The sequence below is a fragment of the Coffea arabica genome, chromosome 8e (genome assembly GCF_036785885.1).
Source record: "Coffea arabica cultivar ET-39 chromosome 8e, Coffea Arabica ET-39 HiFi, whole genome shotgun sequence".
NCBI classification, from domain to species: Eukaryota; Viridiplantae; Streptophyta; class Magnoliopsida; order Gentianales; family Rubiaceae; genus Coffea; species Coffea arabica.
Window position 1 is genome coordinate 52,476,344 of NC_092324.1, and position 26,569 is coordinate 52,502,912.

Here is a 26,569-nt window from a genome sequence, read left to right on the forward strand (position 1 = left end):
GCCCACCACGGTCTGCTTTCTGCATCGGATAGCAACTTGAGGTGGATTTGCCATCTCTATGGCGTCTCATTTACTACTACTGCTTTTCAGACCTCCATTAATGTTCATCGTCTAGGCTGGATGGTGTCAACAAATGATATACAGGAAGAAATTATGGAGAAGAGAAGAAATTTATCTGCAGAATCCCCTGCCAACCTAGGCTTCTATTTGTCAAAGCTGCTCATGTCATAATTAACTGTGCTAATGACCTTTAACTCATGCACAACCACATTTCTTACTCTGCTAATGAACTTGCCACTTTATGGAGACGGTCTCAACTCTCAAAAATATTAAGAAAAATCAGTGACAACGATTCTACCCCCTTACATGTGGAGAAGAAGTATATATATTAGCCCAATTCAGTCTGAAGTCTGAACCATATTTATAATGCCGCACGCATATAACTCAATAGAAGTCTCACACGCATATAACTCATCAAAACGTAATCTTCGACAGGCAGCAATGCATAAACAGTAGTTTCACGATTAATAATCTTTAAAAACACCAAGATGCCATACATTATAGACAAACTTCAACGAACTACGACATATCAAACAAATTTCGTATAGTTGTATTGGTTCTGTTTGCTGTTTGATGACCTTTTAGAGTAATGCTTACATATTTACGTATGAAGTCATAACGGTGCCTTTTATATAGCTAGCGTAGTAGTACCAATATATTGGTTCCCATTTTCAAGTCATAAGTTAACTATAACTCATAAGGGTGTGTTTCAAGAGAATGAAGTCTAAAATTTGAATTTATTAAATTACTGAATCGTTAACCACTCAAAACTTAACGTTTGAAAATGTTCTGCATTAAATGATAACTGAATAATTTATCACTTATGTTTTGAATAAATTTTGTCTAAATAATTCAAAACCACTTAATTAATTAAGATGTTTTATTTTTTATTATCAAGCACGTCTTAACTTATTAAGATATGAATTCATTAAGTTTAAACGCTGAATTGGATTGTCTAGCAGGACCTAAGTATCCTTCTTTCTTGTGTTCTTTTCGGTGAAAATTACTACATACTACATGTGAAGTAAAAAACCTTTTGATTCTACTTCTAAGATAATAATGCATTATATCCATGCTATTTCATTACTGCAGGATAAAATTGAACTACAACTACACAGCACTAACTTTAAATATCAAAATCGCAAAACCGGTTACTTAATGGTCGTAAATCTCTTGATCATAATGGATATGATTTTTATTTTTTCATGCTGAATATATTTGTGCATTGAAATTTGTGACTTTTGGATAACTATATATACCATTTTAAAAGCGGAAGAATATTAAAAGTACAAAGCCTTTTGATCCCCAAATTTCAGAATCAATTTAAGAGTTTTGCAAATATATAAAGCTTTGGGCCTTTGGGTTTCATAAAGCCCACTTTAAACAGACCCGAAATTGCAAGTACAGCGAGGACTTCCCAGAACTCCGATCCATTTCTTAAACCCTCTGGACCTTAAAACCCCTGATCAGAACTGCACTGCCTAGCTCCACCAGGCCACCCAGAAATGGCGTCCTCGGTCTCGGGGACGATCGTCCCAAGATTCACGGCCGACACTCTCCGCTCCGCCGCCAAACTCTCCCAAGGCTGCCACGTGGTCCCCGTCCGCCTCCGCCGGGCCATCAAAAAATACCTCCGTGGTACACATGTATTCCCATCTCTCGCTGCACAGAAGGTGAATTGATCTTAAAAGGTTTGTGATTGAACATTTTCTTGATCATTGTTTTGTTGTAGAAAAAGAGGACCCACATATGAAAAGGAAAGTGTTGAGCTTGTCTGAATCCTTTCACGAAGTCAAGGAAGTGAATCTGCTGCTGCCGACGTCGACTTCAAAGGAGCTAGTGGAAGATCCCCTGAAGAGCATGCAAAGCTCAAAAAGATGGAAGATTAAGAGTGCTTATGGGGACATTGGCCTCAAGTATAGAGATGATGAGACTATTGCCTACGTGGCATCTCGGATGCCGGCCGTCTATGCCGCTTGCTACAGAGTCCTCAGCGAGGTAACGCAATTTATAAACTAAAGCGAGCACATTTGAATATTTCAGTTGTTGGGTATAGTTAGAAATGTAAAGCCCCACAATGAGAAATGTAAAGTTGTTTTTTTTCTCTCTGTTTTTTGTTGCAAATTTTAAGGTGAAGAGGAGATTGCCGGATTTTTCTCCTGCTAAGGTGTTGGATTTTGGGGCTGGGACTGGTTCTGCAATGTGGTGAGTAATTTGCTAGGAGGGGGGAGGTGGGGTGGTGTGTTTAATGGCATTGATGATTGAACTTTGTTGTTGTGAAGGGCTTTGAGAGAGGTTTGGCCGAAGTCGATGGAAAAGATCAATTTGATAGAGCCATCACAGTCTATGCAGCGGGCGGGGCAGAGGCTTATAAAAGGTAAATATATGCTGCATTGCTTGAGTTCGAACAATCCTTACGTTCTCACTCGTCTAACTTCTTCCTTTAGCTGTTTACGTATGGAGTCTTATCGAGTCTTATAAAATGTTTACGCATGGAGTCTTATAAAGGTTCCCTTTTTCCACTCTTATTTCACGTTGTTAGTACAGATGCTTGAAGTACCTTCAGTTTAATTGCTAAAGATTATTTTTGTACAATTCAATAAGCCCAAAAAGGAAAAAAGTGAAATTAAGTTCAGGTAAAGAAATTAGATTATTGTTTTCTTTGAACATGGATACCACAATACAGCAACTTGATGTATTGATTGCTGCACCTTTTAACTGAAACAAATTCCAACCTAATTTCTTGAATTCCAATGTAGATGAGCAGTATGTCGAATTAAGTGTTCTTAGGCATTTAGAGTTACTAAGCAGACAGCCTTGCAAAATAACGGGGAGCTTCATATGCTTTGAGAATTATTGTTGATTTTAGGCTCAATTTTCTATGTTTCTCTTGTTTTCTCATTGGAAAGTTATTATGGAAGGATTTCCGATGGTTTTGGTATGAGATATCAGTAATATTCTATGATTATTGTAGATCTAAAAGATTTGCCGTTTATTCAAAGTTATGGCAGCATTCAAGCACTGACTCAGAGTATCAGTAAGTCTGATACACAGCATGATCTTGTAATTGCTGTAAGTATCCTCATTACCCTTATTGTTAGTTGTATTTGTCAAATATAACATGTTTCCTTGCTGCATATGGGCTTTCTAAGAGAAATCTCCCAAAAGGCCATCTAACACCAGCTACCATATATAGTTTCTGGCATTTTGAAGTTTAACCTCCCTATATAGTCTTAAAATGTTGCAAAAAACAGCCCTACGAGGGACTCTTGATTTCAGCGCTGAGTACAGTACTTTCAGTTCAATGTCTATCTCAAATAGTATATTGTGCTAGAAGTCTTTGTGGATTTGATAAGTGCTACTGCCTAATCAGTGTCTGTTGTTCTCTATTGTTGGGTGTAGTCATATGTGCTTGGGGAGATACCATCTCTAAAGGACAGAATTACTGTTGTACGTCAACTCTGGGATCTTACTGGGGATGTCCTGGTAAGTTTATTCAGATCCATGTATGTGCATACCAGTTTAGCAAGGGTATATAGCACTCTTAGGAACTATGATTGCTTTCAGAACTTCCTGAGAGCCATGGTGATTAGATATCTTTTCAATGCATGATCTCTGAGGATAGAAAGACATATCTAGGGTCATCTTTTCATGCACATAGCAGATGATATTGGCATAAAATTCCAAATGGACTCAGTATATCTGAGTTCATTTTTAGGTGCCATCGTCACATGTTTCTATCAAGCCAGACATGACAGTGGAATACTAGTTGAATTAAGTAACTCATGGAGTTTACTTTACCCTGAACTGTGAAATTGAAGCTTTGTTATCTAGTAAGGAGCCAAGTTTTTGTAGATTGACTTGAGTATTTGGGATCTTTTCCTTCTGGGGAACAAAAGAAATTGCAAACAGTTGGGCTGTTTTTGGGTACCAAGTGATTGAGTTTAACAAGCTATATGTGGATATTATGCTGTTCAAGCCAACTTAGTTGATCTAGCAATTTATGCTTCCCAAGATAGGTTGAAGTAGATGCTCCTTGTCAGAAAGTTAACATATTTGCTTTGGAACAGATTCTTATTGAACCTGGAACACCAGAGGGATCTAATATCATATCCCAAATGCGATCTCATATTTTATGGATGGAAAGCAGGGTGAGAGTGCTTTTGATTGATACTGCTTTAAGGCTTCTTATGATGTATTTCATTGGCACAACTGTTTTATCCCGACTCACATATAGTTTTGTCAAATAACTTTCACAGAAGATCCGCAAGTTGGAATCTGCATCTCATAAATCATCTAAGAGCTTGATAACGATGAAAAGTGGTGCATTCATTGTTGCTCCTGTGAGTTAGATACTGATATCCTTTCTATATTTCCTGGGAGATTTTCCATCGCGTTAGTGATGCTGTTTGAGAGTAAATTTGTTAAGTACCTGTCTTGTTCATTACTTGTGTTGTTACTGCAGTGTCCACATGATGGGCGTTGCCCACTATATAATACAGGAAAATATTGTCATTTTGTGCAACGGTTGGAGAGAACAACATCACAGCGAGCTTACAAGGTTGTTCTCTAAACTTGGTTCACCATGCCTTCATGACTTGTCTCAAAAGTGGGTTTAACTTGGACGAAATATTGAAAAACATGTTGATCATGTTGCTGTAGTTCTTCTAGGTTCATGCTGTATCTCTTGATCCATTAATGTATCAAGGGAACCAGGTTTCATCATTCTGTGACGTCTAATAGATAATCATTTTGCCATCTGATGAACTCTTGAATTTCCTACAACTTCTTCGATCATGCAATTTGTTTGCATTCGTTGGACTTTAGAATCATAGGCACTTTCTTCTAATTCTGTTTCATATCCTTGTTTCGAAAAAAATTGGACTGTGTTAAGAATCTACTTCTCATTATAGCTTGCATGAGCACTATATTTTCTTGAGTCTACAATGTTTTGTATCCACTTCTAATATACTGCCAATATAACTTGTTAGTATATGTTTCCAGCTCTTGTTATGACATAGGATGAGGAATTTTTCTGACAATTGTATATCAGGTCTTTATTAATCTCGTATTGGTAACTAATTCAGTTTCCAATAGGTGTAGAAATTTGTTTAGATTTGTTTTACATGCAATTCCATATCTTGTTTGGTCTTCGGTCAAAGAAGATTGCTTTTGAAGTTCAGAAGCACTTTTCTACTAAGTCTAGCTATTAAGTGTGAGTGACTAAAAATCTTAGATTTTGACCCCTAGTCTTGTTTGCCATTAGCCACCAATGGATGCTTTATCAGCTGCTTACAACTTTTGCTTTCTGCTTCTATATTTTTCTTACTTAATTCACCGAGCATTAGTTTCAAAAAAAAAAAAAGTACTAATTGAATATCTGTAGATGCCGTTCCTTTTTCATTTCATTTCATCATTGTGGACCTCTTCTTTCTTTATCTAGAAGCTATCTCAGTATTAGTAACATAGAGGTGGTCCACTCTCCTTACCTTCGTGTGGTTGATCTTTTAGAGATCCAGGGGCAAGCCTTTGCGTGGTTATGAAGATGAGAAATTCAGTTATGTTGCTTTCAGAAGAGGACGACGACCAAGGTAAGCACTATTGCAATCTTATTATTGATGAGGGATCATATAACAATAGTTAAGAAACTTCAAATACAAGTGAGAGTAAACTAAAGAGGAGAATCCGTCAGTCAATTCCTAGTCTCATAGTTTAAATCATCAAGAAGCACTCAAAGGTCATTGGCGCTCTGTTTTTAGTTTGTGTCATCATACTTATTAGTTAGAATTGCTTATTTTTCTGTGAAATTCTTGTATTATTATACACTACATAGTCAATCCTGAAATTTTTAGAGGGGAATTCCTGCTGCTTTTTGTTTGGGAGATTAAAAATGCCATCCATACTTTTTGAATTGGTAATTCAGTCAGTCGTAGGAGGATCTCAATAATTTTTGTAGTTATTCGGTAACTACAACTTGCTTGGGTGATTTTATACATGTAACTTTCCAGAACATTAGAAGCATATGCATATTTTGATATAGCCAGTCTTGTTGAACAGATACAGCTTCTCATTTTACTGCCATCGATAGGGAGAGTAATTTTACATGATAGCAGTTTTTCAAAACCTGCCCTTTAGAAGCCCACATATTGGACGACTTTTGGATGTCTTTTTTCCTGCAGAAAACTTCTGTGTTGTACCTAATATTCATCTCTCTCCCTATCTCCCCTCCCCCCCCCCCCCCCCCCCCCTCTCTCTCTCTCTCTCTCTTCCGCTTAAAATGTCTCTTTGCGAGCTTATGTAAGCTCATGATTTCTGAAGCAGAGAACCCTGGCCGCTGGATGGTATGAAATTTGACACGTTGAAGGAGCAACATGCTAAAAGAAGTCCTGAGGATTTAGAGATTGATTATGGTACTTTTGTCTCCTCCTGTGTTAATCTTCAACTTTATTAATATTCAAAATTCTGTTTAGAGAATTTTGTACCATGAATAGAACAAGAGCATGGAAGAATGTAAAACCTCCGATCATATTGCGTTTGTGCTACAACCTTTTGTTCTTTTTACTGGCTAGCTTAGCTATGAACTCTTTTTAAAAGGCCTAATCTCGTATTGCAGAGGACCAAATTGAGTCGGAAGTTGACGATGATGAGCAGGAACAAGATCTCGTTTCCTACAATTCTGACATTACAGAAACTGATGCCATTACTGATGATGATGATGATGATAGTGGGGAAGAAGCAGAAGAAAGAGGCCGTGCTGATGTTGGTGGCGGCTGGGGAAGAATCATTTATTCTCCAATCAGGAGAGGGAAGCGGGTTGAGATGGATGTCTGCCGGGCAATCAATCGGGATGGTACTGAAGGCTCATTCGATCGCATTGTTGTTACACAGCGTAAAAACCCAACGCTGCACCGTCAGGCACGAAGATCCCTCTGGGGAGATTTGTGGCCATTTTGAAATGGTATCAAGTTTTTGGGAATATATATAAATTATTATTATTATTATTTTCTCTCGTAGTTGTAGATGTAAAGTAATTCGTGTTGTATGATGGTGATCAGGCGTTGAGCTAAAATAAAATGTACCGTGTATCAAAGTTTCATATGCCTGATCTCCCTGATCCCGCGCGAGTTTAAAAAAGAGCTATTGTACAGAAAACTTATACTCGGATTCTTTTTTTTTTTTTTTTTTTTGGTATCATCTGAAATCAAAGTCCAATATTATTGGACGCCCAAGAACTATCAAGGACGGTACAATGAATACGAGTGAGGGACCACGGGCAGTTTTGTGCATTTTGCACGTCATGTAATTTTGTTTGCACACCGCGTAATTTTAGAACAAAATTTTGTGGGCTTCGTACACGTTATGAAAATCAAGATACAAGACATGATTTGAACCATATAATTTTTTTTGATCAAATTCTGACCATGAAATGTGCAAGGACATGATTTGAACCATATAATTTTTTTTGATCAAATTCTGACCATGAAATGTGCAAGGACGGTCCTTCTGATGGCCGTCCTGCCCCTTATCCACGAGTGAGTGAGTGATGGGGTCGATGGCATTGATGTATCGGTACCACTGGCCTCTTAAATTTTATGACCTTTCATTCACTCCCTCGCTGGCTTCCTTTAATTTTTTTTTTTTTTTGTTTTCTGGTTTCTTTTTATTTTTGTTGGGGGGGGGGGGGGGGGGTCCTTATTTCCAGTCTTTCCATCGGGAAAATTGTTCTTGTGACCACGGTTGGTACTTATTTGGCCAGACTGGAATCGTACCCTGCGTACGTACTTGCAACAATATTCATGATTTCATTCATTAGTGTGTGTGTGATGGTATTTGTGATCTTACGGATCTGTCGCTGAATTACGTACTTTGAATTAATTGTTTATATTTGACGGAAATGCTCAGATTAATTAATAATATGCCATGTTTGAAGATGTATAACACGTACGTTAATTAATTAAAGTCATGCATGCACACCGCACAGCAACTTCAAGCAAGGATCAAAACTGCTTAGTTAAATCCTACTTCTTCTAATTAGCTGTCCATAAATTATACATAACTCAAAAAAAAAAAAAAAAGGCTACAAGCTAACGTCAACGGCAACGATATTATTAGACTAATAATTGGACGAAACTTGTTTTACAAAAATTACTCGCATCTTGATAACTTAACCTTCTCTTTATTAGATTAGATGTGCAATATCAATCTTGCGAATCTTGCTCCTTATGACTTCGCCTTTTTTGTGTGTGTTACTAGGTTTTTTTTAACAAACCCATGATGACATTAACGAGGAAGCAAAGGTACAGCGGTCACCAACAGGGATTGGTCCGAGTGGTAAGCGGTTCGGATTCGCTTAAGCAGGTCTTGTGTTCGAGTCCTAGTGTATGCAGACACCCCTGTTGGGAGACTCTCCCATCATAGTCAGGTGCGTGATGCGGGTCGGGTTCGGATTAGTCGGGGCAAAAGCTTAGGACACCGAACGGGCAACCAAAAAAAAAAAAATGTACAGCGGTCACAATTTTATATCAATAATAAAATCATGAAACAGCGACAATACAATATACTAATAATATTTTATGGACAATGGTCTGACATAGGTGATCCAATGTGGACCTCTGTAGCTTGTTATCATTCATTTATTATTTTGTTACTATTAGGACTCAGATGGAGTAGCAGACTAGTAGTTATTTTTTTTGTTCTATATATAAATATCTAATGGGATGGAGGAATCAAGTGGCCCTTGACAATCCGGAACACCACTGCATGTTTCCCTCATTTGTCTCTCACGGCGATGTCATGAAAAATGATTAATACATAGTCCACCGTACCGTAATTATAAAGAAAAGCATTTTCTTAGGTTGATCACTGAGGACGGCTCAGGAGCCGCCTGCACAGTTCACAATAATGGCGCTTTGATAAATTATTTTTTAATTGATTTTTGCTGAATAAATTAAACAAGGCAGATCACATGTGCATGCATATATATATATAGATATATATATCAAGCTGCCTTTTGAAAAAGTAGCATGGATCCCAGTGACCAGCCAATTCAGAGGAGGATGCAGGACCTAATTTTTATTGAGGGAGGATCTAATCAAGTCAAGTTGAACTTGAGTATTACCTACTCAATTCAATTCAATTTAAAGTTTGTTAGTTTTTTAAGGTATAAATTAAGAAATAACACATTTAGGAAAAAAAAAAAAAGAAGAATAAGCTAGAGGGCTTAAATCCAAAGCCTTTCACTTGTACTTCCTTTCCTTCCAATCATCCAACCCATCTCTCACCCCCATCATAAACCACACTTTAGTTAGTGTTGCAAAAAAGAAAAAAAATACTTTACTATTCATTGATCAATTAACACCTTAGTTCATTTTAATTGATAATATTTCATTCTGAATCAAATTATAAGCCAATATCCTTGTGAAAACGGCATCATTAAAAAAAAATGACATGTGAATGCTAGCCTTCGATCTCTGTCTAATTGTAACTCTGTGGCCTTTAATTTGTGTATCTATTAATTCTTCTTCAAATAGTGGTAAAACAAATTTTGTCTTCACCATATCTCATAGATTATTGACTACCAAATAAGTCTAAAATTTAACAGCCTAATTTTGGTAAGTATCATTACCAAAAGTTGAAACATTTGACAAAAAAATTCCTTCCTACCATAGCTTTAAACTGACGAAGGATCTTCGCCAAATACACTCTCTCAAAAAGTAACCTTTTCCAAATGTAGGGATGGCAACGAGGGCGAGCACCCGCGGGGGGTCATTGGGGCGGGGGCAGGAGGGAATTTTTTTTCCCCCCCGTTTAGAAATGGGGCGGGGGACGGGGGCCCCACCCCACCACCAGTTTGAAAAACTATATATATATGTACATAATTATATATATAATGATATTTTTAATTATACTACTAATTATACATGCCTATTAATAAAAATTATTAATTATTTATACTAAATTTATTAATATATTTATTTTAAATTCCTAACTACACTTAATACAATAACACTTTTTTCTAAAAAAAATACAATAATAATTTAGTGATTGTATTTGTATCAAAAGTGAAAACTTGATTATTTTAGTTATATTTGTTTTATCATATTAGATTGCATTCAAATATCCTTTGTTTAATTATTTTTATGAGTTTCAATAGTAAAGTTATAATGAATAATAATTTGGTGATGTATTAACATTTTAGTACTTGATTATTTGCTCAAATTTAATTATAATGAAATTATATAATAAAATTTAATGAAATTTAATTTTAGTACTTCCCCCGCGGGGGAAGCGGGGTGGGGCGGGGGCGAGAGGAATTAAAATGCAACAGGGCGGGGATGGGGCAGGGGACAAAATGCAACAGGGGCGCAGTTGTACCCCCCCCCCCTTTTCAAGGTGTACCATAATCCTGCTTGTATTACTATTTCAATATTTTGTTATGCTCAACTTGTTCTCGATGTAGAAGTTTTTTTTTTTTTTAATCAGTAATGATACATTTATATAAAATACTCTATCATAATCTAGAATAGAGTAGGAGCCTTAGGAGGTTAGTGAGTATACAGATCCAACTAGACCAAGGAAGTGCTATGGCACAACCCTTAGATTTTTTTCGCTACAAGTGAAGTTTAAACTCTCACTTACAACCCAAGAAGAGACTTAAGCTTCTCTTTGGTGGCCACTAGCCATTGGCCCAGTGGTTGACGTAGAAGTTGATATGTTTGGCTATAGCTTTTTGTTTTTTTTTTGGGTTAGAAGTGAACAAAATGTTTGTTGTACTATGCTGATGTCTTTTCCCTGGGAAGGTGTACGCCGGTTCATTAGCACGTGGAACACAAGAACTCGTCTGATTAATCATTCCACAAGGACCACAACCCTTTATTAAATAACAAAATCAATCGCTTTACAGAACCATCTGAAAATAAATTTATAAAGCACAGGCCCCACTGATCACAATATCAACAGAAATGTTCTGAAAATAAGTGAAAAAGAAAAGGAGGTAAAATGAACGAAAAACTAATCACGAACATTAAAATCTTAAATTAAAAAAAAAAACTAATCATGAACATTGCAGGACTCAGGCAGCTAATTAAAGAAGTCGAAGGTATTCATCATAAACCTTGTCCAGCAGATTAATATCACTCACCGGAGCTGCTTGTAATGACAGATCGCAATCATCATCATCATAAAAAAGGATCTGATTCTCATCAGAAATCTCAAATATTCGCTCGTAACTTTGATCATCAAGCTCAAATGAAGACCAAGAAATATCTGAGACTTGGGACGTTTTTGCTTCCTCTTCCAGCTTGTCAACTACTTCTTCACCTTCTTCTTGATTTGATGATGATTTATTAGTGCTACCGCTAGCTACACTTCCAAAACTGTTACTCTTCGCAAAGTCGGAGCATATTTTGATGGGTTTTGGCCGGTACACTTGTGCCATATTGATAGTGGCATTATCGTTACCACTAAACTCCTCTCGGTGAAGAACATCTTCTGTGCTACTGGTGGCAGTGGTGTTATGAAAATGATCGGGCAGCTTCTTGTTCGACTTCTTTTTGGTGGGCTGTTTGCTGCTCTTCTTGGACAGAGATGTAGAGGATTTTTGGGGCTGGATTCCTCCTTTGTGGAGTCGCTTAAGTAGACGAGTGTTCCAATGGTTCTTTATTTCATTGTCAGTTCGGCCGGGCAACCTTGCAGCTATGAGCGACCAGCGATTGCCTAGCAGGGATTGGAGTCGAATAATGAGGTCCTCCTCAGCTGCTGTGATGTCTCCTCTCTTGATACCCGGCCGAAGATAATTCATCCATCTTAATCTGCAACTCTTGCCACATCTGAGCAGCCCTTTACATGTCACGGCCCACACCCCAAAAAAAAAAAACACCAAAAGGGAAAGGAAAAAGAAAACTACATGATCAATTTTGAATCAGTCAAGGCTAAATGCAAAAGCACATGGACAACCTTCTGTTGAAGGGTTGGTTGCACAATAGTACTAATAACCAGAGAGAGTATAAACGAATTAATCAACGTGCCGTGCCATTAGAGAAATTTAATATTAATGATTACCAGCTTTTTTGGGCAAAGATCTCCATTGGCCTTCACCATTGGCTTGAACATAATCAGTGAGCAACTTGTCTTCCTTCGGAGACCAAGGACCTCTCTGCAATCCCACTTTAGAACAACAAGGGGCTCTTCCCATTTTTCGACAATTGCCTCCTATAAGAATTATCAACTGATCAAGTCTGCTTACTACAGAGGAGTAAAAAAGAAAGGAGGGAATGACGGTGACTATAGGAGCCAAGCCTCTTCTCTTAATTCCAGAGCACGAACAACTTATAACTTGCCACAGCCATAAATAATGCTAGTTTAGACAGGGCGAGCTTTGGTGTCTGCATGTGATTGTATCCAGAGATATAAAATAATTATTTTCCATGAGTTTCATGCTTCTCCCTTTTTTCATGGGGAGAGCTCATTTAATAATATGGTGACAGCTGTCAGTTTTTGTGTGGGTGTGTGTATTTGGTTTTACGGTGTTTGAAAAGAAAATCTACAATAAAAATAGTCTGAAATGTGCTCTATGACTACAATGTTTTTTTTTTTTTTTGGTTTTAAAAATTATGGTAATATTTAAAAAAGAAAAGAGGGCAGCCATCCAATTGAAGCCTAAAATTCGAGTAAAACAACGAATGTCTGGAAAGGAGTAGTACTAGTTTGTTTGATATGGTGGAATGTTTTGATTTACGGGTGAGAGAGACCAAAAGAAAAGGCAAAGATATAGAGTTGCACGTTTTTTGTGAAGCGAGTTTTTTTTTTTTTTTTTTTGGAGTCTGAAGCGAGTAATTCATTTTTCTTTGCATATCATATCATACGAGTATGTGCTAACATTTGAAAACGTGATGTCTGCTACGAATGAAATCATTGGGGATTTTTGCTGGAGATTGTGTTCAATTTGTCCAGCTCCCCCTCCAGTCCAACCGGGCTAATTTACTCCTTTATTTTTGATAATATTGATAATTATGAAAAATAAGTTATGGGTCAATGAATGAAAGGTAAAAATAAAATTTCATATTATCGGAAAAAAAAGAAGAGGAAAAGCATTGACTTCTCTAATATGACAATTAATTTTGAGACGACAAGTGGACTTCTCTACATTACCTAACAATGAATTTATAAGTTGCTTAACAATGAATCAATTGCTTATACATACTCCTTACCTTCCCGAATCCCGCCTGTGTGGAAGAAACATCCGCGCCACCACCATTCACTGGCAAGTAAATGGACGATGCCCCTCTCTGTCCTTCCGAGGTAATGTACTAATGTCAATGTGAAACGACATGATTGGCAGTAGAATGAGACTGGGGTTACACTAGTAAGTAACCACCAGGCCAAGAATCTGGGATCACTTTATCAAGTCCATAATACTAATAACTACCAGTCTCACATGCGGATGAATCATGAAGCTACTCTTTACCGTACTAAATTCCAAATCCAAACACTACCTCAATCTGTCCAACCCCAATGATTATCATTTGTTATGGGTCCGGAACCAACATCGACCGCCCAAAAAATAAATAAATAAATAAAGCCCATGCCTGATTGGTACTCGTGTGTTCCCTTCAGACACAGCAGCGCCAGACTATTCCTCCGACCGACTGGCTACTTAAATTGATTATTGGGCCTCTCTTACTTAGTCCTTGGCTGTGTAGCTTTGTAAGCACAAACCACCACATAAAATCAAAGACAAACCGTATTGCTCTTCTCTATTCAAATCATTCCAATCTGTCAAACCCTTGTCACAGAGGCAGGGATCCCTAAACAAACAGAAGCCCGCCAGTCCTTTATATTGCTGCTAAAAAAGAGATGCATTTAGCCTGATGCTCCAAAGAGTGGTTCCTCATCCGCATTGGCCATCCATGGCTGAGGAGAGTTATAGTAGATGCATTGCAGCACCATCAAATTTGGGGAATTCACTGGACTGGAGCTGCTCAAGTCCCCGAGAGTTTAGACAAGGTGTAGAATTTCTTCTATCGTCGTTTGGAATAAGGATGGCTTCAAAACCGAATTGGCAACCCATAATTGAGAAATGTCTTAATGCACCCATCCCAACCTGCTGTTACAATCACAAGACCCCACAAGTGAGGGGAGCTCAGCGCACTCTGCAGAGCACTCTTCAAAGACTTGAACTCGGATTTGTATACTGAAGGTGAAACTGCTGCTGGACTTGATTTGGCCAGTTTCTCTTCCGGCCACGTTGCAGATCCCTTATATAAAGAATCCAAAAAGAACCCCCGCCCTAAAGAAAAACAATCAGGTAAAGCAGAGGGCACTTTTGGGAGCAAATCATCCTCAAAATGCCCATTTTCTAGGATACCTCCATGTAGTGCTCCAGGCTTGGTTTTCAAGCCACCCCAAGGTATAGCTATTGCAGCATTGTGGGACAAGAAACTCTCATGTGCTGAGATGTTCTTTACCTCTGCAGATGTCTGATCTTGGTTGGTGTAATTCCACAGGTAGATATTAGAATCCTCTGTGATGGACACAACGTGGTTTCCATCAGATGTGAAAGATGCAGACGCTTGGCTTCCTGAATTTTTCATGCCTAAAGTAGGTGAAAAGAAGTTCAGAACAAAAGAAAAAGGCACTTCAGTTTCAAAGCCAAAAAGTACAACTTCAGGCAAGCATGAAATAGTGTGAGACTGAGGCAAAATCTATTACGATAATGGTAGAAATTCCAACACAAAAACTAGTATAATGAAATTTCAAGCACATGCCCATTTGGCTAGTTTCCATAGCCTCCACGAATTCAGAGACATCAAACAATTGTCAGTCCACATGATTTTTGCAAACATTTTATGATGAAGTTTTGGTAAACCAAGCGCCTTTTGCACTTGCACATAAACAGAAGTGTTGGTAGGCAGAGAATAATACGCACCCTTAAATTTGCAGATGACGTTGGGCCCAGAAAGTATTCGAACTTGTGAATCAGCAGAACTAACCATTACTTTGCTAACATCGGCTGGGCAAAACTGGATTAACAAAGGATAAGATTTGTTAGGCATGGACATCATTGAGAAACACTTTGTGAGAAGTACAAAACATAACCTGAAATCCAGTTATTCTCTTCCCAGCCGATTTCTTCTTCCCTTGCAAGCAAATTTGAGCACCTAACTGCAACTGATTATCTGAACCAACAGAAACAAGCAATGCCAAGGTCAACCTTCATGTAAAGGACAGGTATAGCTACTCTTACAAAAGAATAGGTAGAATCCAGATATCTGATCCTTGCAAACTTTGCATAGAATTTACCTGACAGGAAAACAGCTCAACCAAACAAATTCAATGCCTAAGCATTTAACAACTACTGTAACCAAAAACAAAAGCAAACAACAATGGAAAGCACAAAGCTATCTCATTTAAATAGAACAAGCCAGATCTAACCCTAACTTAATATAAACAACTAACTTAACTGATGTAAGAGTATCCATTAAATAGCAACCAAATGAAAATATGCATAATCATGTGCATATATTTGAGCAAAGCAGACCCCCTGAAATATTCCATATTTAATCTTCATCAACCATCATGTCCATTTAAGCTTCAGAAGTATTAGTATTACAATCTGCCATTCATGTTTACTGACTTAGGATATCCATCAGACACTTGTAAATAATCCATTCACTGAGTTTTATTGTGTAACATCATGACACGTGATGTATCGATGTGTCAATAATTACTGTATTGTATTCCCTAATCCAGTCTACCAACAGTGTTTGCCATGATGACCTACTTTTGTCACAATGAACTTTAGCAGCTTGTTCATGTTAAAGACTGCACATTTAATCTTCTTCAGCATAGCCCAAAACAAGGTATACCATCCTTACGGGAAAAAACACATGAATGCTACATAAGTGTGTATTATATTGTTTAATCACATGCTGACAGGCATCTCAAGCTTAGATCAAACAAAGCCTGATCAATAATCAAAATTTGTTAACTTCAAAGAACTGTCAGTAATCCATCCCTCTACTTTGGCTAGTTAAGAGAAATATGCAGGAAATATAGAATCAGACAACAAACAGTTGGAAACAGATGCATACCTACTACATCATAAAAACGACAATTGCCATCCATGGAGCCCACAATGCCTCCCTGCTCAAGTAAGAACAATGTAAATGCAATTCTATGTATAAAAGCTGAATGAGCATTTCAAAAGCTAGACCATTAGGAATATATTCCATCAGACCTTCCCATCTGGAGAGTAACAGACAGCTGTGACAATTTCTCTCGTATCCGTCCAATCAGCAACTCGAAAATCATGCACTTTCCAGATGCGTAATTTCCCATCAATCGAACCGCTTATAAAATAATTATCGTCAACTGGATTGAAATCTACACAAGTCACTGCAAAGCATGCTCATATACTTCAGTATACAACATTAGATAAGGAGGCCTATGAACATTCAAGGTTGTAGAAATTCATATTAAATCTTAGGAAAATAACAATCTAGTAGCCAAAGACTCACCATAATTGTTATGTGCATAAACTCCAAGGCATTTATCAAGTCCCACTAGCCACAGACGTGCTGTTTTATCAACAGATGATGATACAAGATACTGCAGGTGTAGCATGGAAATTGCGTAAGCACAAATTAGAATGGGGCATGTCAATTTGAAAACCCGTGCAACAGGAACAAGGGCGCAGTGATACTAACCCCATTCTTAGACCATGAGAGAGCCAAGACATCACCCTTGTGCCCACGGAACTCGTGCAGCGGTTTCTCCAAAATGCGAAAAACCTTGCGCGGGAGAATGGCACAAGTAGATTCTGACAACTTTCTCAAGTTTTTCATCTGAGCAACCTTCTCCTTGTCAAAACTGAGAGGAGCTAACTTGGAGAATTCATCTATGGAGAAATATATACAAGAAGAATCAGTATCTTCAACATTAATTCCATTGGGATACTCATCCTCCATCACCTTCCAAACACGTACAACACCATCTTCCCCAGCACTAGCCAGATGTTGGCCATCAGGACTGAATTTCATTGTCAAGATTGAGCCTTTATGTGCAGGAAAATCTTGCCCTACCTGCAGCAATGACAATTCTTTTGATCGCTTTCTGTATGAATGGGACCGCACTATCTGAGTATTATTTCCTGTACTTGAATTGGTCTTACGCAGCTTCAAATTAACTCCCTTTGCCCACTCTGTGCTGCGAGTTATAGCGCTTAATCTCTGTAGCCAACCCTTTTTCAATTTCTTTTTCAGATCAACAGCGTTGGACATTTTGCGGAAATACTGTTGAACCAAGGATGATGAGCCAAGACTCCTTTGGAGCTCCTCAATTGTAATTGTTTTATTAGAACCAACTTCACGTAATAGGCTAAGCATGCCATCCTCACCGAATTTATCAGCTACAAATTCAGTTCCATCATCCAAATTCCTAATCTTCCAAGAAGGAGTTTCCTCTACAGCTACTTCTTCAACTGATCCCACACTTTCATTTGATTGGAAAGACAGAAAAGACTTAGCTGATGAAAACCCATCCTCAGAATCTGAGTTTGCCAATACAGCTCCACTATTATCCCTCAGCCTGCCAAGGCCTTCTACAAAACCATCACCAATTGCATCCTCTACTTCTTCCCTATTGCCCTTAGACCAATCTAACTCCACACCCATCCACTTCAAAAATTGAGTACGCCGTCCAATTACACTTTCGGGAATCCTATTCCAAAACTCATATCCAAAATCAAATTCTGCACGCCCAGAACTAGAACATAATTCGGAGCAATCTGAACTTGAATCAGACTCGTCTTTGCTATCAAAAAACTGATCTTCGCTTTCTCTGTAACTATCCATCTTTCTTTCAACTTAAACCCATGCGGATCTATAGCAAATTAAACGCAAAAAAAAAAAAAAAGAGGGATGACGTCAAAAAGAAATTCTGAAATGTAAACAACATCCTGTAGCTAAATTCTAACAAAGATCCTATTAAAAATATCAAGATCTCATCTTCCCCTCCACAATTCACTATCAAAATCCACTAAGAGAATCCCATAAATATTCCAGGAAATAATCACTAACAACTCAATAAGGGCATTGCTGAAAACCTATCTGAAAACTCTTTTTCTATTTTTTTTTTCTTTTACTACAGTTTTTGTAGCCAAATTGCTCAAATTGTAGTCATCCATCATGGTTACACCAAATCATAAACATGTAAAAATATGAACTTTACTACTTTGAGTTGAGAGAGTTGACATTTTTCTCACCTGGGCTGTCACAAAATTGTTGTTCAAAACCGGAGAACCATAAGAATGAGGCTAAATTTCAATTCCGGAGTACCACATCGTCTCGTATGTAAAGAAATTAAGTCGAAGAAAAGATTTTATTATTTGTGGAAATAAATTAATATTGGAGCAGTGAAAGGAAAGCTAACAGAAATGAACAGTAAAATTGAACAAACCAAGAACAAGATTTCTGATGGAAGGAAAAGAATAATTCAGGAAGAAGGTGGAAATTGAGGTGGGCTGTGCAGTTTGGTATTTTGACAAGCGGGTGGGTGGACTAGTCTAGGCCCTAGGGCGGGTCTTCGTTCTGTGCCTTTCCCTTTCAATTGACAGGGAAGCTAACTAACTCTGAAGTCCACACCATGGAGGGAACGATTCTTTGACGGGTTTGCCCTTCAACATAAAAAATTGACAATTTGACTATGAGGATTACAAGTTACAACCAACAGCCCAAAGGCTACCATCAAGGTCTTTAAGGTTTGGTGGGGTGGAAAGTTAAGGATTCAAATCTTTTCTTTTATCATTTGCTATTTTAAGTGATTTAAATTTATATGGGTAAGTAGTGCACTTGTCTGATCCGATGATAATTTAGTTCTCGTCGATTTTCTAATAAACCTATATGGGTGCGTAGTATACCTATCTGATCCGACAGTGGTCCGGTTGGACCCTCCTCCTTAGAATATGTTAGAGTAGGAGTAAATATAGCTTAGACAAGTGACGATTATAGCGTCTGATCCAATAGTGATTCAGTTATCGTTGGTTCTCCAATAAATCCAGTTAGACCCTGAATTATGGAAAATTCAATAGTTCTTTTTTATTATCATTACCTCGATTCATATTTAAGAGTAAAAAAAATCACTTATTTAAGGACAATTAAATCTCTCTACGTATATTAATGCATCTTGTATATGTGCATATTATAAGTCATTGATGTTTTAGTAAGTTATTAAAGTATGATCTTAAGGGTGGCGGGAGGAATAAAAAGGGATTTTGGGCTAGTTGAAAACTAAATTAAAAAAGGTAAAAGGTGTTTTTTGTAGGGCATAAGGTGGTATACATTGATGAGATTGGGGGGCAAAAAAATGCCATTAATTCATAGCCGGTGAGATAAGATACTTTGAAGACAAGTTTGAACTGATTTTAATATTTCAATAAATTTACATTGGGGTTGATTTTAATTAGTTAGCAAATTAGATTTCAATTTCAGCGGACCAATTTGGTCATTTTACTGCGCCAGTAATAATCTTGAATAATCATAAATGCAGGGATGCCAAACTAGATCGAGATATTCATAAATAAGACATGCCCAGTGATGAATGAATGTAGATCTTTGTCATGTTGTGAAAGCTGAAAGAGGCTTAAAGAAAGAGAACGTGTTGCATTTTGAATCTTTTCTTGCAATATTTACGCGAAAAGATAATTTGAAATATTTTTCCAAATAGTTAGTTACCACTAATGCCCATGGATAACATATGGATAACTGGTATTGAAGTCGATGCATTTTTATCTGGGTAGATATACATGTTTTGTTTTCATTCTTTTATTTGGTCAGTAAATTTGAAAGTATATATATCAGTGCTGCTTGATTGTAGATATTATTTCTCTTCTCTTTTTTTTTTTTTAGATAAAAAACCAAGAACTAACTCCATAAGTTACCGGCTTTTGGAGTTACTGTGGGGATTAGGTTTATTAACGTAATTTCTTGCTTCAGTAAGAAAATGTCAGAAAAAAAAAATAATTACACTTAACTTTCATGTGATATTGAAGTGGCTTCAAAATTTCTCGAAACTGAATAATCCACCCCAAATAAAATGAAATTTGTGACAAAGCTTTTTAAATCTCTTTCATTCAACTGTTGACGCTGCTTACAAATCGAAAAATGACAAGAAGTAAGGCTCGATTCCTTGATTAGCTTATTGGTGTGGAAGGTTGAATAGAAAAAGACTGATTGGAATTTGAAAACGAGAGGCTGTACTCCTGCAGGGATTTTTTGGTAAATCCATCAAGAAATGGCAATGCCATATTCTATTCTGTTCCAATTCAACCGCGTTAAACGTGGAAAGTTGACTTTGACTGCGCTGGGTTTCAAATCCTTTTCTGGAAAAGGGGTTTCAAATCCTCAATTCGCGAATTAGTCTACCGACGACATCCCGGGAGGTTACGTGCCAGACCATGGTCAAATCATTGAATTGTTAGCACAATTGGACAATTATATATATTTCGTCGTCTATATTTCATATGCTACTTTTGACCTTTCACTTGTCGTGGTTGTTAAACTTCTACAATAGTAGGCCTTGTAATGAAAAATAAAAAATAGTTTTAGTTTGAATTTTACAGTCCCGTCAAAGATTTTTAGAATATTTTCAATTATCTTTTTCTTATATATATATATATGTATATGTACCACAAGTTATAGTTTTTTTTTTTATTTGTTAAGAGAATCTTCAAAAACTCTAATCCAAACAAACTTTTAGAAAAAGATATAATTCAAAGAAAATCACACTCACACGCCCCAAGTGATTTAGAAAAGCTTAAAGAATTCTTAAGATAGTGTATTTATCTTTACTTTAAAGAAGATCTCGTTTTGTTAATGTTCTTTGAGCACTGGCAACTAATCTTCATAGAAGAGAAAAAAGATCAGGTAAAAGGAAAACTATTCATTTGGATTGTCGTTTCATAGGAATATTTGAGAGTATTTATAGATAAAAATAATGTAGCATTTTCTAAAAAATGTATGTACGTGCCCCGCGTGAATGGTCCAGCGGCAGCGCCTCTCACCAGTGAACCTTGAGGTCACAAGTTCGAGTCTCCGCTCCGCTGGATTCCTTTGCGCACTTAACGTGTTCGGGCCGGTTGGGGCACCGGGTCTGGGCCGCAGGGGATTAGTCGAGCCCTGTAAGGATTGACCCGGACACCCCTGTTTTGACAAAAAAATAATAATAATAATAAAAAATAAAAAATGTATGTATGTAAAGTAAAAAGGTACAATCTAAAAATGTAATGTATATAAAGTAAAAAGTGGTTGAGAGGGAATTCTTCTCAAAATCTCCACGAAAAAATATGCACAAAAGGTGCAATGCAAACGAAAAAAAAATAAATAAAAGTTACGTTGTTCTAGTCTATGTCCAAACTCCAAATATTGGTTAGGCCAAAACCCTGTAGTCAAAGGCGGTCAACTACCGCTTGAAAAGAAAGCACCAATGTCATGATGTCATCCACGCTCTTATCCAGTTTGTGCTCATTGATTGGTGGAGTAAGAGAAAAATGCACTTTGATACATGAGGAGTTGTAGTCCCTAAATTCAAATTTGATATTCAAACTTTCAACCTTAAAACATATTTAATACTTTTGACGATTTTTTGCCAAATTACTATAAAAAAAAAAAGTCACATAATAACCATATATCCAACAACTATTATATAAAAAATGCTAAAAATGCCAAAAAAATATAAAATATGATTTTGATAAAATTATTAGCATTTAAACTTAGTACTTAGTGTCAGGAGGATATTTTACACATTTTTGACATTTTTTTATATAATAGATGCCAGATATGTGATTATTACGTGACTTTTTTTGGATAGCAATTTAGAAAAAATTTATCAATACTACTAAATGTATTCAAAAGTTGAAAAATTGGGTACCCAAATCTCTTATGTGTTAAAGTTTGTATACCAAAATTGCAATTTTCTCATGGAGTAACGAGGGGAGGAGGGAGGGCTAATGGTAGTGGTGGGTGGGAATGATGATGGTGGTAAGTGATGATGATAGGTGGATGGTGTTTTTGTGTAGATATTGTATAAGATTAATATTCTATACACTCACACTATATATAATTTCATCGTTAGATACATAACACATAATTCAAAATTGAATTTGAAATATAAATTTTACACACATGTTATGCATCCAAGCGTATTAATATATATATTATTGTGTATATAAGATTTATTCTATTATATAGATAGGTAGAAGATGTTTTTAGAGTTATTTTCGTTTGTGTATTACTATAGCATTATGTTTAAAAAATTAATTTTTGAAAAATAGTCATAAGTTTTGTGAGGACTCGCAAATTCCTTGTATTTTTTCCTCAAAAATACCCTTTTATTTGAAAATTAGTATTTATCAAAAGCCACTACCCAAATATTTCACTCTAAGTGTAAATAAACCTAGAAAATAGGGTTTTACGCTTCGGTTTCAAGTTTGGAGCGAAATTAGGGTTTTCGCGATTTTTAGCCGGATGAATTTTCGGTACAGAATAAGAATTAATTTTGGGATTAAAAGTGACTTTTAAGTGAGAAATAATATGTGACTAGTGGCAATGATATAAGGTTAGTGAATGGGAAATAAAAACCCTAGTACGTGAGTTTTTAAGAAAAACGGCGCGATCCGGCGGGTCCCGCGCATTATCGATTGAACGCACCGCTTGACCACCATTTTTCTTACCCAACAAGTTGTTGACTTTTGCACATAATATCTTCTCTCTTGGCAGCATGTTGACCGAAAATTGGTGGCTAAGAAAGGCAAGAAAGAAAGAGAAAAAAAAAAAAAGAAAGGGTGGTGGTGGTGACACTTGTCACCACCTCATGGCTTCTTACCAAGACAAACTCCATCCATATAACCTTAACACTTAGCCAATTCTTCCTCATTTCTGCTGGTGCTGGCCGAACTTAGCTTGGAGAAAACACCAAGGAAGATTTCTTCATTTCACCTTCAAATCCAACAACTTAGTGAGAAAATCCACAAAGTAAACCGATTAAACCTACTCTTGAGTGATTATCTAGTGATTGGTGGTGGAAATTTGGGAAGAGAAAGCTTGGGGCTGCTCTTAGGGACTTCTAATCAAGATAAGAGGATGATATCTCTCTAACTTTCTCTTTCAATCATGGTTAAAGTAAGCTTGGTAGCTTGATTGGTGGTAGATTCATGGATGCTAGCATGTGTAGGAGTTTTTCCCCAATTTAATTGATGAACTAGGGTTTCTGAATTTCTGCTCAAGTTGAAGTATGATGCATGAATGTTGCAATTAAAGTTATATAAGGTTGTTTAGTGGTGATTAGAACCAGAAATTTGAGGAAATTACACTTAGAGCTAAAAATTCCAGATTTCTGGAAAATTTCCCAAGCATTCTGTCCGAAATTGTACCTATATGTTAGAGGCCGAATTGGCCTTTGGTCAAAGAAGGAAAGTTGTAGAGAATGGTGTTTTATAAGTGCCTGTAAAATTTCAGCTCAATCGGAGCAACGTAGGATGTGAAAAGTCCAAAATACCCCTACTGTTTTAAGAATTTCCCAGCAGTCCGTTTCTTCAGTTCAGTCCAGTTTATCACGATTTTTGACCAGGATCCATTCTGATTTAGCTCTGGGCCAAAACATAAAAGTTGTAGTGTTCTGAAGTAGCTTTAAAATGCCTCAAAGAAAACCTGATTCGGACTTGTGTACACTGAGTTAGGTCCGTTACAGCATAATGCGTTTAAACTGCCGGTGAATTGGTTTCTGGTTTAGTAATCTGAGATTTTGACTAAGTTACATTAGGAAATGGACTAAGTGACCTTCATGAATGTTGTAGCTCTGTGTCTTAGCTTCGAAACGGCATAGGTTTCGTTTTAATCCGATAAGCGTAGCCTCAGGTATGGTATTACCGCATTTGTACGTCAAATCTGTCTTGAACTACATTGCGTTTCTGCACTTGTACTTGATGCGATTCGTGTTGTTATGATATTGTGAGCCTATGGAACGGCTCTTGACATAAATTGCTTATTTGTATGATGTTGGGATGTTGTTGAAGAAAAATAATGAAGCCTAAATGGCTGGAAATTAGGTAAACACAAAGGGCATGCTGCCCGAATTTTTACTCGAGGTCTAGAAAACTCTCTTTGTGACTTGAGTGAAGGTTAAGTGATTATTCCTTGAACTATCGAGGACCTTTGTCATTTGTTTATCAATGGTTATATGTTAGGACTTGACCGAACTTGTACCCTTAGGAAAACAATATGAATCACTACGAAACCGTTTTATTTGCACTTTTGACTCAAGAGTCATCTTCAAGCAAAAATGTTATCAAATTTTTCAGTTTGAAGAGCGAGCAACTATTTCACGACTACTCTCCAAGTGAATTCCAGTTTCTTGATTTTGATTGAATAAAACGTCTAAGTTTCGAATCTTAGTCATATTTCAAAGTTCTCAAACTGAGTTTTATCGCAGATTTGGACTCCGAACCCGGAGTATACCCTGAAAGTGATCAATAAAGGCACTATATCTTTTGGTGAGTGCTTTCAAATACTGAATTGAACTTGATACTTGAACTTGATACATGACCAATATGAGTACATGTTATATACGTGAATTGATAGGGCAAGAGTGTACTTTATCGCACTTGCCCTTACGTGATATACTTGTTTATTGATTGCAATTGACTTGATATACTCGTTCATGATGTGCGCACTTCCTGGAATTCCGGAAACCCTGTGGCGAGTTACTCGAGTCGAGCCGGCAAGGGCCTGGTCGATTAGATAACAAACCCTGGGTCACTTGTAATGTCGAGTGGAGTGTTATCTTCTCGACTAACGGTATACTCGAGTATTACCACCCATGTTTATTGAGGATTTTGGGCCCAGTAGGGGGTGTGAATGGTGGACGGAGAGTCGTGTCAGTGGTGTTCTACTGGATTGGTTACTTACTTGAAAGTTGACGGAGTGTCAACTACTACGTGATCAAGCTTCTGGTAATGAAATGGGAATTTGGCTCCTGAGAGTCATCCGTATCCTTATACTTTGGAGTGATTATTGCTTATTGGATTATTGTTGCTTGTGAAAAACTTCTACACTCGCTCATTTTGAGATTGCTACTTGACGTGTTATTGTTCACATTTATGAACTCTTCATGCTCGTTACTTTGCTATATCGAAACTTGTACAAAAAAAAAAATAATGGTCAATTTGCTATTTGGAACCTCACTGGGCTTTTAGCTCATACCACGCTATTTGTTTTCCTTACAGGGATACGAGTGACGCGCGAGACTTGTAAAAGCTAACGTAGCCTTTTGTTTTGACTTTTGACTTTTGGTCTTGTACTCGCGCTATTCCTTGAATGGAACATGATGTACTTGGATTGTATACGTTTTGAGCTAGTTTGGTGTATTAAGACTTTGTACCCCGTTTTCTATCAATGTAAATTATAAGCTTGAATTGTGAATGTTAATTATGGTTCATGGATGTGTGTACATGACTCGATTGAGTTAGTGAGTGAGTCCTGGCGAGAGTTGGGCAGGCGGTCCGCCGAACCCTTTGGTATGTTTTAGGGGGAGGTGGGGTCGTCACAAGTTTACATGTCTAGTTTCCCCTTTTGCATTTTGTTTTTTTTATCAACACAAGGGGTATTCTAGCATACGCTGGACTAATTCTCCTATGACTGTGCACTCCGCCCGGAAGAATGCATAACTGATAGAAGGGGGCTCAAATCGTGATTATTAGCCTGCAGCCATCCGAGGTAACTCTTGGGCCTTCTTTTGCATATAGATTTTCTAGATTTAATTCTATATAAAAAAAAAGGATTTCTCTATTGAAGTTGTGGGATAGAATGGAATTGTGCGTGGCACGTGGACTGTCAATTATCATCCACAACCCACGGGCAACGCACGGCTCTATGGAAAAGCCGTCAAGCGGCTTCACCAACTTTTGTTTTAAATTTACAAAGTATCTGCAATAGCTTTGACAAATTGCGAGTAAGCCCACATATAATAATCTACCACGGATGACAAACACCTCTGAAGAGGTTCGTTGTAATTGCAGTCAATTTCAAAACTTAAAAGTTCTATCCAAATTCATGGAGTGGAATATACTTTTCGCATTTCTTAAAATCCAGCATTTTTCTACTAGAAAAAAAAATCAGTTTGAAAAAAAATGATGTGGGAAAACAAAAACTTTCTTAATACAGTCCGTTGCCAAATATGAATTTTGACTTGCTCTTTTGCTTCCTGTAAGATGGGGTGGCATGGAGTGTAATATACTTTCGCTCTATCCATTTTTCCAATCTTTTTTACTTGCCTCCGCATTTGAATAAAATATTAATTGAAATTATTATTATAATATTTTTTGTGATGTAATTTATGTGAAATAAAAATATAGTTAAACATATGTAAAGAGATAGTCGAAAAGCGTATTTATAATAAAGTATAATAACATTTGAAATAATTTTTATATCCAAGCACGCCTGTTACATCGTCTCAAACA

The 26,569-nt window shown here is 37.1% G+C and overlaps 3 protein-coding genes and 1 long non-coding RNA gene across 7 annotated transcripts; 2 read left to right on the forward strand and 2 right to left on the reverse strand.

Annotated features, from left to right (window-relative positions):
• Window positions 1-1,482: 1,482 nt before the first annotated feature.
• Window positions 1,483-7,224, forward strand: LOC113702954 (uncharacterized). Of its 3 annotated transcripts, none has more exons than XM_027224138.2 (12): window positions 1,483-1,698; window positions 1,793-2,058; window positions 2,192-2,265; window positions 2,343-2,437; window positions 3,035-3,132; window positions 3,463-3,546; window positions 4,131-4,211; window positions 4,320-4,403; window positions 4,526-4,621; window positions 5,572-5,651; window positions 6,379-6,470; window positions 6,674-7,224. In XM_027224138.2, exons 1-12 carry the CDS (start codon window positions 1,566-1,568, stop codon window positions 7,012-7,014), a joined length of 1,524 nt encoding a protein of 507 aa, XP_027079939.1. In that variant the 5' UTR covers window positions 1,483-1,565; the 3' UTR covers window positions 7,015-7,224. The 3 variants fall into 3 exon arrangements, with proteins under 3 accessions (XP_027079939.1, XP_027079940.1, XP_027079941.1); XM_027224139.2 differs by having other exon boundaries at window positions 1,484-1,698; window positions 6,382-6,470; XM_027224140.2 differs by having other exon boundaries at window positions 1,568-1,706.
• A 3,675-nt stretch (window positions 7,225-10,899) lies between these two features.
• LOC140004560 (uncharacterized) lies at window positions 10,900-13,399 on the reverse strand. Its single transcript, XM_072060704.1, has 3 exons — window positions 13,269-13,399; window positions 12,121-12,270; window positions 10,900-11,898 (listed from the first exon to the last, which is right to left on the reverse strand). Exons 2-3 carry the CDS (start codon window positions 12,251-12,253, stop codon window positions 11,144-11,146), a joined length of 888 nt encoding a protein of 295 aa, XP_071916805.1. The 5' UTR covers window positions 12,254-12,270; window positions 13,269-13,399; the 3' UTR covers window positions 10,900-11,143.
• Window positions 13,098-18,664, reverse strand: LOC140012540 (uncharacterized WD repeat-containing protein C3H5.08c-like). Of its 2 annotated transcripts, XM_072060703.1 has the most exons (9): window positions 18,323-18,464; window positions 16,767-17,940; window positions 16,578-16,668; window positions 16,298-16,455; window positions 16,152-16,203; window positions 15,157-15,236; window positions 14,987-15,080; window positions 14,426-14,653; window positions 13,943-14,347 (listed from the first exon to the last, which is right to left on the reverse strand). In XM_072060703.1, the coding sequence occupies exons 2-9, from the start codon at window positions 17,910-17,912 to the stop codon at window positions 14,106-14,108; spliced, it is 2,091 nt and encodes a 696-aa protein (XP_071916804.1). In that variant the 5' UTR covers window positions 17,913-17,940; window positions 18,323-18,464; the 3' UTR covers window positions 13,943-14,105. The 2 variants fall into 2 exon arrangements, with proteins under 2 accessions (XP_071916803.1, XP_071916804.1); XM_072060702.1 differs by having other exon boundaries at window positions 13,098-14,653; window positions 18,323-18,664.
• Window positions 18,665-22,909: 4,245 nt separating this feature from the next.
• Window positions 22,910-25,538, forward strand: LOC140012573 (uncharacterized). Its single transcript, XR_011819752.1, has 2 exons — window positions 22,910-24,604; window positions 25,337-25,538. It is a non-coding gene; the product is annotated as an uncharacterized lncRNA (long non-coding RNA).
• The last annotated feature ends 1,031 nt before the right edge of the window (window positions 25,539-26,569 follow it).